At 36.7% G+C, this 18,319-nt stretch overlaps 1 protein-coding gene across 1 annotated transcript; it reads right to left on the minus strand.

The window, feature by feature from the left end:
- Positions 1 to 12,070: 12,070 nt before the first annotated feature.
- On the minus strand, positions 12,071 to 15,835 carry LOC140152920 (uncharacterized). The gene is made up of 2 exons (XM_072175460.1): positions 15,637 to 15,835; positions 12,071 to 13,979 (listed from the first exon to the last, which is right to left on the minus strand). The coding sequence occupies exons 1-2, from the start codon at positions 15,680 to 15,682 to the stop codon at positions 13,444 to 13,446; spliced, it is 582 nt and encodes a 193-aa protein (XP_072031561.1). The 5' UTR covers positions 15,683 to 15,835; the 3' UTR covers positions 12,071 to 13,443.
- Between the last annotated feature and the right edge of the window lie 2,484 nt (positions 15,836 to 18,319).

The following is an 18,319-nucleotide window of genomic DNA, read 5'->3' on the forward strand; positions in this document are numbered from 1 at the left end:
TTTGAAAATATTGTAGTAGTGTGTTTTCATACAAAACGTTTTAAGGCGATATAATACCCTGATTTTCATCAGTACCCATCTTCTTTTTTTTGTTGCAAATTTATGAAGTATATAAATATGTTCATCATCTCATGTCCTGAACTTATAAAATATCTCTACATACAAAGTGGTTTTAAACCATTTTAGAAAATCATTTTAGCCCTATATATTTTTTTGTTTACTGTATCCTGGTAACTGAGATGTGTGTTTCATAACAAACCATAATTTATTCTATTGAACATGTCCAAGTAGAATATATGAATAGAATACATTAAATCCTTTGTTATACTATCTATAGAAATGTACAGACTGATTATAACACGGAATAAATTAAATAGGCCTAATCTCTTCCACATAGACAATTTAATACTACACCATGTATCTTAAAAAAGGCTATAAGGTCATCAAAGGTCAGGTTATAGGTCAATTGGTTCAGGTCAAATTCAGGCATCAATTTGGAATACATGTGATAGTCTGTGATATCATACATGTCATAATGAGGCATCAATTTTGATATTTTGTCTGTTACTGGATATATAATGGAAATGTGTGAGGTGGATATACTAAAATACCTTGGGATGTAAATGGTGAGTACAATTTAGATTGCCTAGTTGAGATGGATTGGGCAAATAAATATAAAATAGACTTTACCAAAATCACAAAAATGAAGCTTACGGAAAACTACCTAATATGGTGGTATAGGTGACAAAAAATACAATCTTTTTCAACATTGCTGTAGTGTGGTTGTGGTAACCTGTTACCTATGGCTTAATTAAGTTTCAGTGACATAGTGTCGCAAGTTCAAAATACAAAATATAGCTCAACATTGAAAATAGAAGCATTTTAACCGGTTCGTTTTTGATAGTTGTGGAGCACCAAGTTCATGAAGTCATAAAAGAAATCAGGGACCACTTATTCCCATTTTACATATCAACATTATTTCCCTAATGTGTTAGCAACACATATCCAAAATTTTAACGAAATCCGTTGATAGTAAGCTTTTCAAAATGAAGTGAATTTAAATCATCAGTGATGTACCTCCTTTTGGCTTCTATCTTCAAAAGCATGTAAGCTACATTGATACCGATGCCACCAATAAAACGAGAAGATTTGCCCCTTCATTTTGCATACCACTTTGCCCAATTTTGTTGGTAATTTCTTCACAAAATGCATAAAAATGCACACAAAAAAATCAATGGGTGTAGTACCCCCTTAAAACGTTTCCATGGCCTTTATATAACCCATACATTGAAAAGTAAGGCTGTTGATAAACCTGTTTTCTGTTTGAATAGGGCTAATGTTGGTGAAATGCGTGATATTATTTCAAGTAGCCCATGGAGTGTTTGTAATATATATAATTGGGACTTCATTGAGCATAATATTAATGCTGCTGTTGATAAAACTGTTCCTAAGAAATGTGTTAAGAAGGGTAAGTCTGTCCCTTGGATGACAAAGGATATTAGGAAGTTATGTACAAGAAAGAAGCTTATGTACAGGAGGTTTAAGAAATCTGGTAGTCATGTTGCTGAGCAACAATTTAAAGAGTGTAGTAAGAATTTTTAAAAAGCTGTTCGGACTAGAAATTTTGGAATTATGTAAGATCTAGTTATAAGGACTCTTCCCAGCTTTCATTTACTACTGATAGTGGTGATTTGACTGACCCCGATGATATTGCTTGCGCTTTTAATAAGCATTTCTCAAGTAACTTTGGGACATCCTCTACCATTGATGTGAATTGTCTTCCTGACTCTCCCCCTCTCATTGCAGTGCTTGTCTCTCCTTTGACATGTTTTCTGTTGATGAAGTTGTTGACATTCTTAAAGAGCTTGATACCAACAAGTCTCCCGGTCCTGATAGTATTCTTCCTGTTTTTAAAAAATCATGTGCAAGTGAATTAGCTCCTGTTTTGTGTACCTTCTTTAATGAATGTATTTCAAAGGGTGAAATTCCATCTGCTTGGAAGTGTGCAAATGTTGTGCCTATTTACAAAGGTTCTGGTAAGCCTAAGAATGCTATTTCGAGTTACAGGCCAGTTTCCTTAACAGCAATCCTCTGTAAGGTCATGGAAAGATTGGTTTGCAAACGTCTTCTTGGTTATCTTGATGAGCATGGCATTCTTTCAGATAATCAATTTGGTTTTCGACATGGTAGGAATTGTGAACAGATGTTGGCTAAGTTTTATCATTTTCTCAGTGGTAACCTTGATAACAGCAAATATTGTAATTTGGTGGATGGAATTTGTCTTCACTTTAGTGCTGCTTTTGATAGAGTAGATCATAAAATTTTGTTGCAAAAGCTTCATTGCTATGGTATCAGGAATAATGTGCTTAACTGGATTCAAAGTTTTCTTTCTGGTAGAAAACAGAGAGTTATATTTGGCGGAGCTAACTCTGATTGGGCTTCAGTCACATCGGGAGTTCCTCAAGGTTCTGTTTTGGGGCCCATCTTGTTTCTGTTATTTGTAAATGACATTAATGAGAACCTGTCCTCTCCCTAGTTTCAATTTACTGATGACCATACACTTGTACGCTGTATTAGATCTTTTGAGGATCAAATTGCTCTGCAGAAAGATCTTGACAGAATTCACAGATGGACCATTGAGAATAACCTCCCCCTTAATGCTTCTAAGTGTGCTGGGTTTTTTTCGAGGTCTAGGGCTTGCAGTCTTTTTACATACAAGTTAGGTGGTATTCCAATTAAGGTTGTTGATGAGTATAAACTGCTTGGTGTTGTTTTCAACTCTTCCTTATCGTTCTCTTCACATGTTGATAATATCTGTAAAAAGGTTTCTCGCCTAACTAGTTTTGTCATCAGAGCTTCTCGTCATATGCACTTCAGTGCTCTTCTGCATCTATTTAAAGCATTGATACTATACTCTCATCTTACATACTGTGCTGTTATTTGGAATCCTTGTCAGACTGGTCTGCTTGATAGGTTAGATAAGAGTCAGTGAAAGATTTCTAAAGTTTTGATGTATAGGAAGAGGTGTCCTTCTGATCTTTCATATGAGTCTAGATTAGTTGAATTTGGATTAATTAAAACATGCGACTTATTTGATTTGTTGAGGTTGATCTTCTGCTTTAAATTGATTAATGGAATTGGTCCTTCTTCTTCTTTTTGCCAATTTTCAAGCCTTCTAAGGTTAAGGAGTTTAGGTACCTCCACTGTACTCATACCAATGCCTTTTTCAACTCTGTTTTTGTTTCCTTTCCACGTTTGTGGAATGAACTTCCCATTGATGTCCGCTCTGTGCCCTCCCTTACCTTGTTTAAGGCCATGTGTAAAGAACATTTTATGATGTAATTATGTTTTTCATATGCATGTTTACTTAACTAAAAAATTTTCCTTCATTGCCATTTCTGTTTTGAAATGGTTAGCATTTTGTTTAAATTTTGGTAATTTAGTTGTATAATTTGAAGCCCACTCTATGGGAATAACTTTGTTCACATAGGCCTATGTGTATATTTTGCTACCTGTATCTTGTGTGCTGTTGATACATCCTGTGTGCATAAGTTATATGTCTTGGAGTGTTTCACTCTTTTTTTCTGCAAATGTTTTTGCTTTAATGTGTATCTTGTATTTATTACTATTATTATTATTATATGTACATTATAATCATTAAAGAAGAACATACTGTGTTTGGACTGTTTAGTCTATTTCTTCTTTCCTGGATTGTCATTTAAATTGCTTTTAATGTTTTTTCATGTTTGTAATTTATGACAATTAAAATAAATATTATTATTATTATTAAAACGTTTTTATCTAAACCAAAACCCCAACATGTTTAAAACGTGTTAAAAACATTTTTGTGTTTGCTGGGTGAATAGTTGGGGTAAATTAGTCCGAAAAGCCCTTTCAGTGCTTTTAAAACTAATTAACTTAATTTGAATCCCTAAACGTAAAGAAAAACAAAATTCAACGTTTAATTGGGGTGCGGACAACCCTATTCTTCGTATCGCAAAAAACCTTGTTCCAAAATAATGTAGACCGTAAAAGTTTTTAGCCTTATAAATTGGTTAATCTGCCCAATTTATTTAGCTCCAACGCGAACCTATATTTTTCAAATCCGATATTAATATAAAAAAGACACTAAATAGCAGTAAACCTTCATGGTGATGATGTCTAGCATGATGTTATAATGTAACCTTATTTGATCGCAAACAGCTAGCAACTAGTGCGTTCATTTACATCAATTCAGCCATTGGGTACCTTGACGTCCGCTACTGTTTGAAATGGACTTGAGTCCAAAATAGCCCTCTATTATTGTGTGTTGCAGGTTTGTAAATTCTGTATGAAATCAGTGGAAGTGCGCAGAAAAACGTACTGGTGTGACTTCTTCACATTTGAACGTTCTAGTAGAGCTGCTAAACACCCACCATTGTGCACTTTCTGTTAAAAGCATGGGAATTTCTACACAAGAAGTGCAAGGTCCCGTTTTGATGAGCTGTTTTGGAGTTGCCCCCTTGTGACAACTAAAGGTCACGAAAGATCATGCAGGGGTACTAAATTAAAAATGCTCCATCGTGTTGAAAGACATAGCAAGGATTAAAATGAGTATGGTTCGTGATCAACGATCTACGACCTATCGATAATATGGATCATGATGCAGTCATGTCTACAGTAGAATTCATTTCGACCTTTGCAGGACTTAAACCCCATTAAAAGCTATTAAACCAAGATAACACTCATTGAAAACAGCTCAACTGATTCAATCAGATGTTCTCTGGTTGTGCACGTGTGTCTGTTTTATATGTGCGGTATCGCAATGAGCTGGTATTATAGCTTCAGTTGGGTAACCGATTATAAAGGAAACGCAAGGAAACAATGGTATGTGGACCTTTGTTCACGAAATGAGACAATGGTCTGCTTTTGTTAACCAGCATTCTTGAAAATGAGCAACATAATGATTGTTGACTTAAGGGATCTGGAATGAGCGTTTTGAGCGTTTCGACAGTATTTTTTGTGGGACATGAGAGCACATCAGACATATCGAATTGCATTCTGAATACGAAGAATGTCTTTCTGATATCAAATAATTTTCCCATTTTTTGAAATTCACGATATAATACAAATTTTATGACAAATTATTAAAATTTGAAAACGGACAGTAACTGCAGTATGTATATTTCTTTTGGTTTGCAAAGTGGTACAAATCTCAACTTGCTCCAATTTGGAATAAAATCACCGGCGTGTCTAGGATCTGTTCCTGCGGGGGGCTCACGGGGGCTTTCAGAGTTATGCGGGGAGCTTCATGGCTAAAATCGCCATACACGGCTAATTTTACATGATTTTTAACAAAGTGTGGGGGGGCTTGGCTTTTAGCCCCCAAAGTACCCCATATAGTGGCAAATTGCTCGTGTAGCTGACACGAAATCAGAGATGACGAGCAATTTGATACTATTTCAATTAAGTGCCAGGCAGAGTAAGTTGACATTTTAGTTTTGATCAGACCAGTAATTTGATAGGCCTACATGTATATCGATCAACAATATCGGAGCTTTTTTAATTTGTTACTATTTTTTTATTTTTTTATTTTACAAATTCGGCTAAAAATACATCAAAAACCAAAGTAAAATTACGCAATACATACAAAAGGAAACAAAAGTAAAAATAGACCCAATGGGCTAGCCAGGAAGAGTCAGAAGCATCAAGACACTGTCACCAAAAGGTGTGACTCCTCCAACCCATTGGGGTAATTACATAAAAAGATATACTATTGCACTGTTTAAACACATTGTGTGTACATCCACATTACAAGGATGCACCCGCCAGCCACCACATGTGTCTCCCCACCCACCAGCCAGGAACAAAAACCAGACCCATGCCACGTGGAGGCCACTCCAAATCATCCCCAAGCCACATTGCCTACATGAAGGAATACAGAAAACATTCCTAAACCAGGCAACCCGGTGACGACCCCAAGCGACCGGGACGAGTCCGGCATCCACCCAAGGCCAACAAATGAAAAGAGACACATGCAGCAGCCGACAAGCCCACCCTCCCGATATGGATGTACACATCATTACATTATTACAAGATGGAAATCTGCTCAGTGACCCCTACCTATCAGACACATGGATTTACCCACCCCTCCTCCCCGGCCCACCTGAACCCAACCAACCCACCCAGCTACACCCCACTCCCACCCACCAGACCAACACAGGCCATAAAGACGGATGAAGTAGGTCACTGAGCAGAAAACCGAGACAACAAAATTTAAGAGTCCTGCTCTTCAGTACTATTATTTACTAATTAAGTTTTCAAATGTTTTTTAAAAGACTTTGTGCCCATGTACAAGATAAAATGATCCTTTACAGAATTTGGCAAACCAGCCCACAGGCGAGGGAAATTTACAGCAATGGTAAATTTGAAACTGTCAGTTTTGGGTGTGATATTATGATTAAAAACTAAGTTTTCTGAGTGACGTGTGTTTACAGACCAATTGCTGAAACCAAAAGCGTTACAATTTAATATACAAGTACAGGAAAAACATATAGACAAATATTTCCTTCTGTTGTTAAGATCCATGATGTTGAGTTGTTTGAGACGCTCCCCATATGATTGATCCCCCCGCCGTTGACCCAATATGAACCTGGTGGCACGACGTTGAATAGTTTCCAGGGTGCTAATGTGATTTTTGCGATAAACAAACCAAACTGGGGCACAGAAATCAATAATAGGTAAAACAAGGGAACGATACAGTGTAAGGAGAATATTTTGTTTTTGATTTCCAACCACAGTTCTAAGAAAACCTAACAATCTATTGCACTTTTTGGTTACATAAGATACATGTACATTCCATGTGAGGTCAGAAGAAATCTGAACCCCAAGAAGACGAAGGCTGTTCGCTTCAGAAAGCTTAGTTTGGACACAAGATAAATTGGAGAAGGCTTATTTTTACGACGGGTAATACACATAACCTGACACTTTTGGAGATTTAGTTGGAGAGCATTATTCTCTGACCACCAGTGAAGCGTAGTAAGATCATTCTGAAGAATTTCAATATCAGAATCATTGGTAATTGTGCGAAATAAAAAAGTATCATCAGCGTATTGAAAAATCTTGGAGCAGAGGTGAAGATGGAGGTCATTGACATAAATATTAAAAAGCAGTGGCCCCAACACCGACCCTTGGGGCACACCTGAGAGGACAGAAACAAAATTGGACATTTGACCACGGAAAACAACCCTCTGCTTGCGGTTGGTAATGAAGGAAGAGATCCAGCTTAGGAGTGGACCCCTAAAACCATAAGTGCGATGCAGCTTTGCCAAAAGAACTGCATGCGAGATAGAGTCGAAAGCGCGACTGTAATCAACTGAAACTAAGTCAATACGCGGTGTCGGGGATGTACGACGATCCAAAATTTTGTTCCACTCACAAACAGCTTCATTTAAAGCAGTGGTACATGATTTCCCAGGAGAAAATCCATGCTGGTCAGTGTAAAGAAGACCGTTATACAAAAGATGATTACGGATGTGGTCAGAAACAATACTCTCCAACATTTTGACAATAATTGATGTAAGTGCAATTGGACGATAATTTTTGAAATCACTCCGATCACCTTTTTATACACAGGAACAATATTAGCGGTCTTCCAACATGAAGGAAGATTACCAGTTGAAATGGATATGTTAAAAATGCGAGTGAGAACAGGGCAGATGAGGTTTGCACACAATTTGAGCATACGACATGAGATTTCATCAGGACCAACTGCCTTGTCAGGGGAGAGACTCCTGAGTTTTTTAAAAACCATGTCATCAGATATTTTAATATGACTTTATGGTGGGGACATCAAGAACAGGAGAAGTTACCTCCCTGACATGACTGGAATTGGTAAAATAACTGGCAAATAAGTGATTGAAACCATTTGCAATTTCAGACGGGTTGGATGATTGAATACCATCAATGACAAAAGAACAAGAATCTGGCTCAGCACGTTTAGAACGAACAAATGACCAGAAACTTTTTAAGTTATCATTTTTGGCAAACTTGACTTCCCAGTGAGAATTGTAAGCCTGTTTCTTAGCATAGGTAAATTCATTATTCAACTTACGATAAGTTTCCCAATCAGCTTGTCTGTCACTACGTTTAGCTTTATGATAAGCTTTCTGTTTTTTAGTACTCATACGCTTCAGATCATGAGAAAACCATGGTTTAAATTTACGTTTTTAGTAACCTTAGGTATACATTTATCTATATAAGAAAAAAGTCTCTGTGAAGGAGTCCAAGACCCGATCAATGGGCCAGTCATCTTTGAAAACATTGTACCAGTCAGTATTTGAAACCAGATAATTTAATTGCTCTACATCAGCGCGATCGTATTGATAAAATGTTCTGCGAAGGTTGGGTAAACCCCGTGGTTTCCCTCTAATTTTAAGAGTTACCATATGATGGTCCGAAGTAGCAAGTTTCTCAGTTACTTGAACATCAAACACTTGATCAGATCTTGAAGCGAACACAAGGTCGAGCATCGAGGAGGACCATTTTCTGGCGTGCGTGTGTAATCGTTGACCAGCTGATGAAGACCAAAATGTCAGAGATGGCAGTGAGCTTCTCATAGAAATTGCTATTGGGAATGCGATTAGGTCCAAAATTTACATTGAAATCACCAAGAAGCAAGGTACCGGCAAAACGTTCAGGATGAAGGTTTGCAATAGTTTCTTCAAGACAATCGAGAGCTTCCATATCCCTGGGTTGCGGGCGATAAAAAGCCCCACACAGCCATCGTTTATTTGCTATGCAGATTGAAGCCCAAACAGATTGTGATGAAGTGGTCGGGTAACTGTGCCGAGATGTTAATTCAACGGGAATTTTCAAAATAGCCCGCCAAAGTCATGCAGGTAACTCCGAGGTCGTGCATTGAATTGGTTTGAATGAGGAATACTACGGGAACCAGCGCCTTTGGTTAGAAGTCACACATGAGTAAAGTGGATAACCTCTATACTTTTTGTGTGAAATAATTTCGAGTCAATGTGAGTGGATTAATTCGCCGTAGAAGTAGTGGTGTAACAGGATTAATTACCATAGCAATGGGTCCACAACACGGGGTCTACACTTTTTTCGCCGTCGAAGTGACGTAGTTAATCGGATTAACTACCATAGCAATAGATGAATTCAATTTTGACTATATCGCCCTACACTACAACGTTCACGCGGTACCGATGCATTGAACCAAAGATGTCAAAGAAAGACTGCACCTCGCACCTGTTTGTAGTGCAGGGCGATATATTCAAAAATATTGTATTCATCTATTGCTATGGTAGTTAATCCGATTATGACGTCACTTCGACGGCGAATTGCCCGCAGTATAAGCAGGCGGCACAGTTACACTTAGCACTCATCACCTGAGTATGTGTGCAATCATAAATACTCGGATTTAGGGTTTCGAAGGTTAATCCGTCTCCTTTGTTATGCAATACGCCTATTTCATTGTGGGAAGGAATTTCGGCACAAGTTGACTTCCGGTAGAGAAACCCTAAATCCACGTATTGAATACGATACCGCTCTTTTTACTGAACAGGTGTGAGTGATCAACATGATGTGACATTTCTATAGAATTACGATACAGGTCTTCATCCCTGTTCTAGTGCAGGAATTATACATTAAAATAGTGTAGACCCATCGCTATGGTAATTAATCCTGTTATATCACTTCTACGTCGAATAGGCTTTCATTTTAATCAGAACATCCCAATGTCACGAAACCTAATCATTATGGTAGGGCTATATTCGCTACTTGCACGGTTCCGCCATTATGCACTATGTGCGGGGAGAGCCTCGAACTGGCAGCATACATGAAAGGAAGAATTATGTAACCTTACACAGAACGTTATGACTAGTTCAATTCCCATTCATGTATGCTGCCAGTTCGAGGCTCTCCCCGCACATAGTGCATAATGGCGGAACCGTGCAAGTAGCGAATAGCGCCGGCTCCCACATTGTTGTGCCACTTTTTACTGCGCCTGACCGTTGACGTCTGAAATCATATCAATAAATCATGTTAAATATTAATATTGCATGTTTCACTTGTTTCAAGTGTGACCGTCATCAACTAAATTAAAACAATACATTTCTTCACCCCCATTACTTTGTAAACACAATCTGGATAGTTCTAGATTCTTAGTCTCGCGCACAGACTGCATATGGTCTGTTATGAACGACGTTATGAAATCGGCTGTGTAAAGAGGGCTGAAACAACAACACTTTTATAGAAAGATTTTAACTCTTGATCTCAATACAAATATATTTACCTCCGTAAATTTAAGCTGTTGCTACTACAGCTTTCTTCAGCGGACTGACCCGATCGAGCACACTTGAAGTGTGACAAATCGGGTCATAGGCCTTTTGCAACTTGTAGCGCCCTCCGTCCTTAGCTCTTGTTCAGATGGTTGTTTGGCCCTGATGTGTATGGTATGTATGGCTTCCTTAAGGGGATACTACACCCCTCGATAAATTTGTGTCTATTTTTGCATTTTTCTCAAAAACTAATAACACAGTGATAACAAAAGTTACGTATATTATAGGGGCAAGGAAACCAATTACTACACTGGAATTGCAGTGACCCAAGACAAGCGGTTTGTTATTTATGATAAGAAATAAGGTACCGCTACGATGTACCTCATTTCCTATCATGTATACTGAACCGCTTGTCTTGGGTCACTGAAATTCCAGTGTAGTAATTGGACTCCTTGCCCCAATAATATACGTAACTTTTGTTACCAGTGTGTTATTATTTTTTGAGAAAAATGCAAAATAGTCACAAATTTACCACAGGGGTGTAGTACCCCCTTAACTCCCTTCTAGAACCAGCGTTGACTTGGACAAAGTCCGAATTTTGGATAGGGAGCCCCGCTAGTTCGAGAGGGGAGTTAATTTGATCAAATTGGGTTAAAACCACACCAATGTATTCCTCTCATTCATATGGATTCAGAAAAAGTGTTTTAGGTAACCATGGTAACAGTTCATGTAGAATTTGGGGATCACCAGGGGACACCAATTGAAAAAATCTCCAGTTTTGATTAAAAATTATTGGTCTCAGATTGTTCCATTTATAATTTTGAACAAAGAATAGTTTGAAATCTCTATTGTTTTGTTTTCTGAGAAAACAATGCAACTGTTCTAATAATTGATTTATTTTTGCCAAAGGAACAATTTGAGACCAGTTGGATTACAATCCGAGCATTTTCCAATAAATTGTAGACCGGTCCCTTTGGTCCCCTTTTGAATTTCTTGCTTATATAACCCAAGATCTGTACGTCCGAGAGAGGTTATGATGAGAGGAATACATTGGTATGAATTTAATCAGATTTGTCCAACCATATTCACCCTGTATAAGCGGCCATGATTCAAACTTGCCGAATGGATCTTAAGGGGGTACTACACCCCTCGATAAATTTGTGTCTATTGTTGTATTTTTCTCAAAAACTAATAACACACTGGTAACAAAGGTTATGTATATTATTGGTTTATAGGGGCAAGGAATCCAATTACTACACTGGAATTTCAGTGACCCAAGGCAAGCGGTTCATTATTTATGATAAGAAATAAGGTACCGCTAGGATGTACCTCATTTCCTATCATTATGCGGAACCGCTTGTCTTGAGTCACTGAAATTTCAGTTCAGTAATTTGATTCCTTGCCCCAATAATATACATAACTTTTGTTACCCGTGTGTTATTATTTTTTGAGAAAAATGCAAAAATAGTCACAAATTTACCACAGGGGTGGAGTACCCCCTTAAGTAAGACCATTACCGTACATTTCCGAAATAGAACCAGTTTATAATAGTTTAAAACTCCAAATATGTTCTTCTAACGAATGTTTGTTGACGGAATATCAATTATATTTATTTCGAATGTAATGTCTGGTGAAAATATATTATCGATTTTACGTCATTAAACATTCGTTAGAAGGTAAACTTGAATGGAAATAGAATGGGAATGCATCAAACAACGAAAGTAAATTCTGCGTGGAGTAAAAAGCGGGCCTAACCATTATGTAACTCGATAGAAAGGCAATCAACAGACAGCAAATTCAATATTAATATAATTTTATTTGGTAAACAGCAAAACCAAATACAATAGACAACAAACAATATACTGTAAAGTACCAAAAGTTTATTGAAAGAAGTTGTTATGAGGGTATTTAAAAAAGAACTGATTATCATCATGCAATTATCATCACAAAATTAATATGATAACTGCCTTATGATAAGGCTCCATTATAAAAAACCTGAGTTTAAAAGAATGATCACAAAATAACCTGCGCCATATTAAATAATGTCATCTGACATCATCTTAATATTTTGTGAATCTTTTGTTTTCATATTAATAACACAATACTTGCATTATGTTTCTTGGTGATCGAATGAATTTCAATTTGCATAATTTTAGCGTATTTCAGATACTACATGCATAGAATGTAATAATATCGACCACCAAGAACAAATTGCAGAGATAAAAAAAATTGATATCAAAAAAGGTGACCATTTCGACAATTCCCGAAAGTCTTTGCAAAGATACCCACGCTACAGACATCTGTTAATGCGTACACCGTCACCGCGCACGTTCGGCTGGTCGAGCGTGCGCAGTGACGACGTGATAACGTTTTTTTTTTTTTAATTTTTTAAAATTTTTTTAATGGATTTCGGAAATTATCGATATGATCTATGCAATATGACCTTCAACTTTTGCAATGTCAATGTCAACTTTGTGCATTGAATTCGACATCATGATTCATGGATCTATTTTGGGATGGGCAGGATATGTTTACGCCCAGTCCTAATTATCAAGAGAAGCCTACCGGCTTGAAATCTTCTATGCATCAACTACACGTTGTTAATTAAATGGTACTGTAAAGTGATTCATTTGGTCGTGCAATTAACACATGTTGCAGGAATCCATTATCTAAGTAGTGCCATTTGAGCTGATTGGATTAAATTTAATACATTGATGAACCCAACTATAAACAATTTTCAAAGTTAAAAGTTACAAAACATTGAAAATAAATATTTTTGTTTTTCATAAATATAAAACATCACTAGGATCGGTACTTCCGGAATGTCAATATTTACAAATTCAAAAATATTATGTTTATGATACAATAGTTTACAAAGATTCAGAAAGTCATAAAATGTAAATAGAATCACAGCTTCTTGTTGATGTACAACTTCTTGTAGACTAAGAATACATTAACTGTTGTGATAGCGTCCTTTCGACATTGTCCAACCGCCCTTTTATTTTTTCGCAGGGCACTAAGTCTTTTCAAAATCAATAAGTTATTTGAATTTATTGTTCAATCAGCTACCATCAATATATAAATGTCTTTCTACAAGATGACGTCAATTGCAACAGCCCCTTGACACTGTGTATGAACAAATGTTCTGGTATAAAAGCAAATTGTCCGTTTATGGTTCGGCGGTGAGTCCAGCACCTCCCCTCCTGCGCTTGACGATGAAGAAAGCTATTAAAGCAATTACGGCAATAGCTAGAAGACAAGATAAGACGGTAACGGTCCATCTTTGTCCTGGGCTTTTGAGTAGTCCGAGTCCACCACCAGCACCCCATGCATTATTATTTGCAGATCCATCTTCAGAGCTTCCTGAGCCTTCCATTGAGTCGTCATATGTAGAGCCGCCTGCACCACCACCCATACCCAAACCTCCTGTTGCTCCTGCACCACCAGCACCACCGTTTCCAAATCCACCGTTTCCGAATCCACCTTGTCCATTTGAACTGAAAGTAGTTGGAGGAAGTGTACCTCCTACGCCACCATTACCTCCTCCTCCTGCTCCTCCTAGAGGGCCAGTATTACCATAATCAGGGACTGGGTTTAAATCAGTACCTCCTACACCATTACCTCCTAAATCATTACCACCTTGACCACCTTGACCACCTTGACCACCTTGACCACCAGCACCTGGACCACCAAACTGTGCAAGTGCTGAAAATTTAAAGAGAAAAAGAACAGTATGTCAGTAATTATATTGTTATTTGTCTCAACAAATTAAGTTGTCCCTTTTTAATAGTACCATGCAGTAGGAGGAGAAAAACGAAAACTCATTGGTATATAATTAATAATTGAAAATGAAGTACTGAAAAGTGACAAAAGAACTATAGTGCATATAAAATAATAGGCCTATATTTTGCAAAATGTACAAAAACCGCACTCCAAAGGTATATTCGCCTTCGTAGTGTGACGCCAGGTCAACTGGTTCACGCTATCTGTGTTATCTGTGTTTGGAACCATGATCAAAATGATCGCAACACAAAGCCAATGGGTTGCTAACGGGTGAGCAAACAGAGTGTGAACCAGTAACTAGGGTATTCACTACGACTGTAAATAAATAAATTTCGAATTTTATAGACTGCATCATGAGATTACAACTTGACATTTAATTTCATTCACTGCAGCCATAATTTTATGGTATTCATTTGATTCATTTTGGTTGTCTTATATTTAGCCTCTTACACAGGTGTTGTGTGTCTGAACATTCGCACATAATTTTGCACAGTAATATTTTGAAATTGGCGATATATAGTACATTTTATGGCAAATTATTAAAAATGTATATATTTTTTTAATTTTTTATAACAATCCTCGAAATAGAATATATAAATCTACTGATATGTACTTTGAGTGTATGTAGCCGACGATCATTTGGAAATTGTGACTTTTCGTAGGTATTGAATTCTTTTTAGGAAAAACGTATGTCTTTATCATACGAAAAGTCAACATTTTTAAATGATCGTCGGCTTTTTCCTCCCAGCTACAATGTATACACTTTAAGTTAGTATCATTACGAGGGCTGTTTAATATCAAAATATCAAATTTTAATACTTTGCCATAAAATATGTATTATATCGCGAATTTCAAAAATCAAAAATATTTGATATCAGAAGGACATTCTTCGTATTCAGAATGCAATTCGATATGTCTGATAAATAAATAAATAAATAAATTTAAATAAATAAATTTTGGATTTATAAAGCGCCTTTCTCCAGATCTTAGAAGACTCAAAAGCGCTGTAATTTCGCTGCAATGGTGAATCATCACAATCAGATCGCATCAACTAGGTTGCTGCCGAACGGCGCACACCTATTCGCATTTTAGATTGTAACATCCACCAATTATCTGTGCAGCTCCCCAAATTCCATTGGGTGAAGGAAGTTGTGCTCTCATGTCCCATAAAAAATACTGAGCAAACGTTGCTATCCGAACCCTTAAAAACAATAATGCAGGAAACATCCGGGCATACTTTTCTGACCATTTCTACAAAACTTGACCATCGGGTATAAAGTTTCTACAATCCCAATTAGGTCTTTGTGACTGATTCAAACTTGTTTCAGACTTCATTTTAAAGAGATCAGTTTCTCAAAATGTTATGTATCCAAAACGTAACTGAATGCAAAAAGCTCAAAGTAACATACGGTAATCGCTTCTTGATATTAAATAATAACCACAAAATGTTTGAATCCAAAAGTATAACGAAATAAATGCAATAAGCTCAAAGTAACCGCTTATCAACATGATCAATTATAACATAAAATTAATAAGCTTGAAGTAAACCTGAATATATTAATAAAAGAAAGACACATACCTGCAAGTGGCAGTAAGACAAGTATACACTTCAACAGTGCTGTCATTTTGTAGGGGTGTGTTGATACCTGTTGACTGGAATGAAGACAGTGAGACGGAGAGAGAGAGACCTTCTTGTTCTAGTCGTCCAGAGGTAATGAAAGTTTCCAAAGTTCAGAGCCAGTTTATATCTGCCGGTAATAGTAACACGGGATGACACTGACTGGTAACTAATTTAGGCTCAACAACCGCCGGCCAGTAATTAACTGATTCCGTTTAAATAGTCTAGTACCGACTTTTAGGTCAGGATGCTAAAATTAGCTGCCATGAAACACCGGTTGGCGTTTTATTTTGCAGGAACAAACCTACGTGTTTGAAATATGACATAGACAGGCTCTGTGGTAACAATTTTAATACTTAAAATACCTGTTTTGACTAGGCCTAACTGATATGATAAAAGATAAAATAGTAAACAATTTGAAATGTTATTATGTCCAAATATTTGACCGAGCTATCGAGGAGTATGTTATAGACTACATCTTATAAATCCAGTGTTGATTTTCAGATTTAATTCAAATAAGAAGGACAAAATATTTGTTTGAAACCCATATTATTTTGTTTTATTTCATAGTAAAATTGCATTTTTCACTCACATACAAAACAAATTACATATTTCTGCTTTTATACAAGTGTAAAACTTAACTTGTATTTTTAGGAGTCGGATAGTAACGTTTGTATAGTATTTTGTGGGACCTGAAAGCACATCAGACATATGGAATTGTATTATGAATACGAGGAAGGTCCTTCTGATATGAAATAATTTTCAAGGACATTCCTCGTTTTCAAAATGCAATTCGATATGTCTGATGTGCACCCAGGTCCCACAAACAAATACGTGAAAACGTCGCTATCCGAGCCCATGTAGGGACCAGTGTTAACTTTTTAAAGTAGTATGTTGAAGGAATAAAATTCAAGATGTCCAGATATTTAAGGAAATAAATGTGACTTGTTGCTACAAAATCCGGGACATCATTGGCAGATTTTTGAGGTACCCTAGTAATTGTTGGTTGTCGTTGCATTTGGACAATTTCAATTATTTATTTCTCAGAATAATTTACATACCTAAAGAATCCTTGACAAATTATACCATATAAAAATTAATGATCACCAATTTCAATATTATTATTGTACAAATCAAAATGTGTGTCATTTGATGCTAATCTTTAGCTGTACACTTAAAAATGCATTTTGTCGCTAGTTTTAATACGTTACTGGTACTCCGGTATCAAAATCTCACAAAATATTTTACAATGCTCCTGGTTTTGTGGAACAGGTCACAGATGTATTTGGATAATAACCATGTGTATGTAGGCCTATCATGATAAGAATACCGTTGCCTTGCAACACAGTGTCGTTGCCTTACAACCACGTGGGTCTATAATATACCATGTAAGGATTTCGTTGCCTTGCAACTAAAATAATGTTTGTTAAAATACAGGGTGTCTAAAATTCAACAAAAAGTCAATAACAATATAATAATACAGAAAATGATAGTTCTATAAAACACCAAAAATCAGATTTTGGCATTTTTGAATTGGTTTTTAATATAGCTGATGTGATAACATGCCTTGTTGACGATGCAGGTTTACATACGGACATTCGCTGCCATCTACAAGTTTAAACCTGCTGTCTTCCTTTTTGTCAATTTTAGGCCTACATTTGTACAAAAAAATCATGCAGTTCAGACTGTTTGACATTCATAATAATATAGTATAATGTATAGAAGACATCAATCCAACTGGTTAATAAGGAACATGAGGAAGGTGGTCCACAGCTCAAATAATTGATTTTGCTTTTCACATCCCTCCATATATTTACAGCTGTTCAGGGCTTTTTTGTATGTGCTTTTTATAGTTTCCCTTGATTCTGCAAATTTCTGAAGAACTTATGCTTGATTCTGTTAAACTTTCAGCCGCCCTATTCATAGTGCATATGGGTGCTAACCGTCATGCCTATCGGTCGAGTAGGCCTACCTTCGAGTACCTGTGGCAAGCTTACCATAATTAGGCCTAGAAACAAAGATAATCCGTGTCGCGTTTTTTTTTTCATGTTTGAATTTCCATATTTGGTATAATGTTGTGAAAATGTGTTGCATGTATGTACTGCACAACTATGATATAAAAAACAAGCATAAGAAATCATATAAATCATTGTTTATATCGTGATATTTTTTATGAATTTGTTTTTCTTGATATTGTAAGTGGCCAAAAAACAACAACAAACAAACAAACAAACAAACAAACAACAACAACTTTGGAGCTCTAAGGGCAACACAAATTTAGGCCTTATACGAGGGCGGTCAAAAAGTTCGTAGAACTCGGTATGCTACTTTGGCACACGGTATTAAGTTTGGCCTCATTTGAAAGCTTTTTCCTTCAAAATATTACTGCAAAGATATTAGATTTTTGAATCACTGTATATGGGCAGGACACTCTTCAGAGGAAGCCTACCTCCATGAATTCACAGGTACCAGAAAGAAGTGAATACAGGTTCATCATGGAAATTTCTCCGGACGATGGTGAAAACTCAAATGAAATTTAACAATGTACAGTTGCTGTAAATGGTAATGAAGTCCTTGATATTCAACAGCAACGAAATGGTTCAAGAATGGAATGAGCGTCCTTGAAGATCATCCAAGGTCCAAA

This window comes from Amphiura filiformis, chromosome 5 (assembly GCF_039555335.1).
Source record: "Amphiura filiformis chromosome 5, Afil_fr2py, whole genome shotgun sequence".
In the NCBI taxonomy this organism is placed as follows: Eukaryota; Metazoa; Echinodermata; class Ophiuroidea; order Amphilepidida; family Amphiuridae; genus Amphiura; species Amphiura filiformis.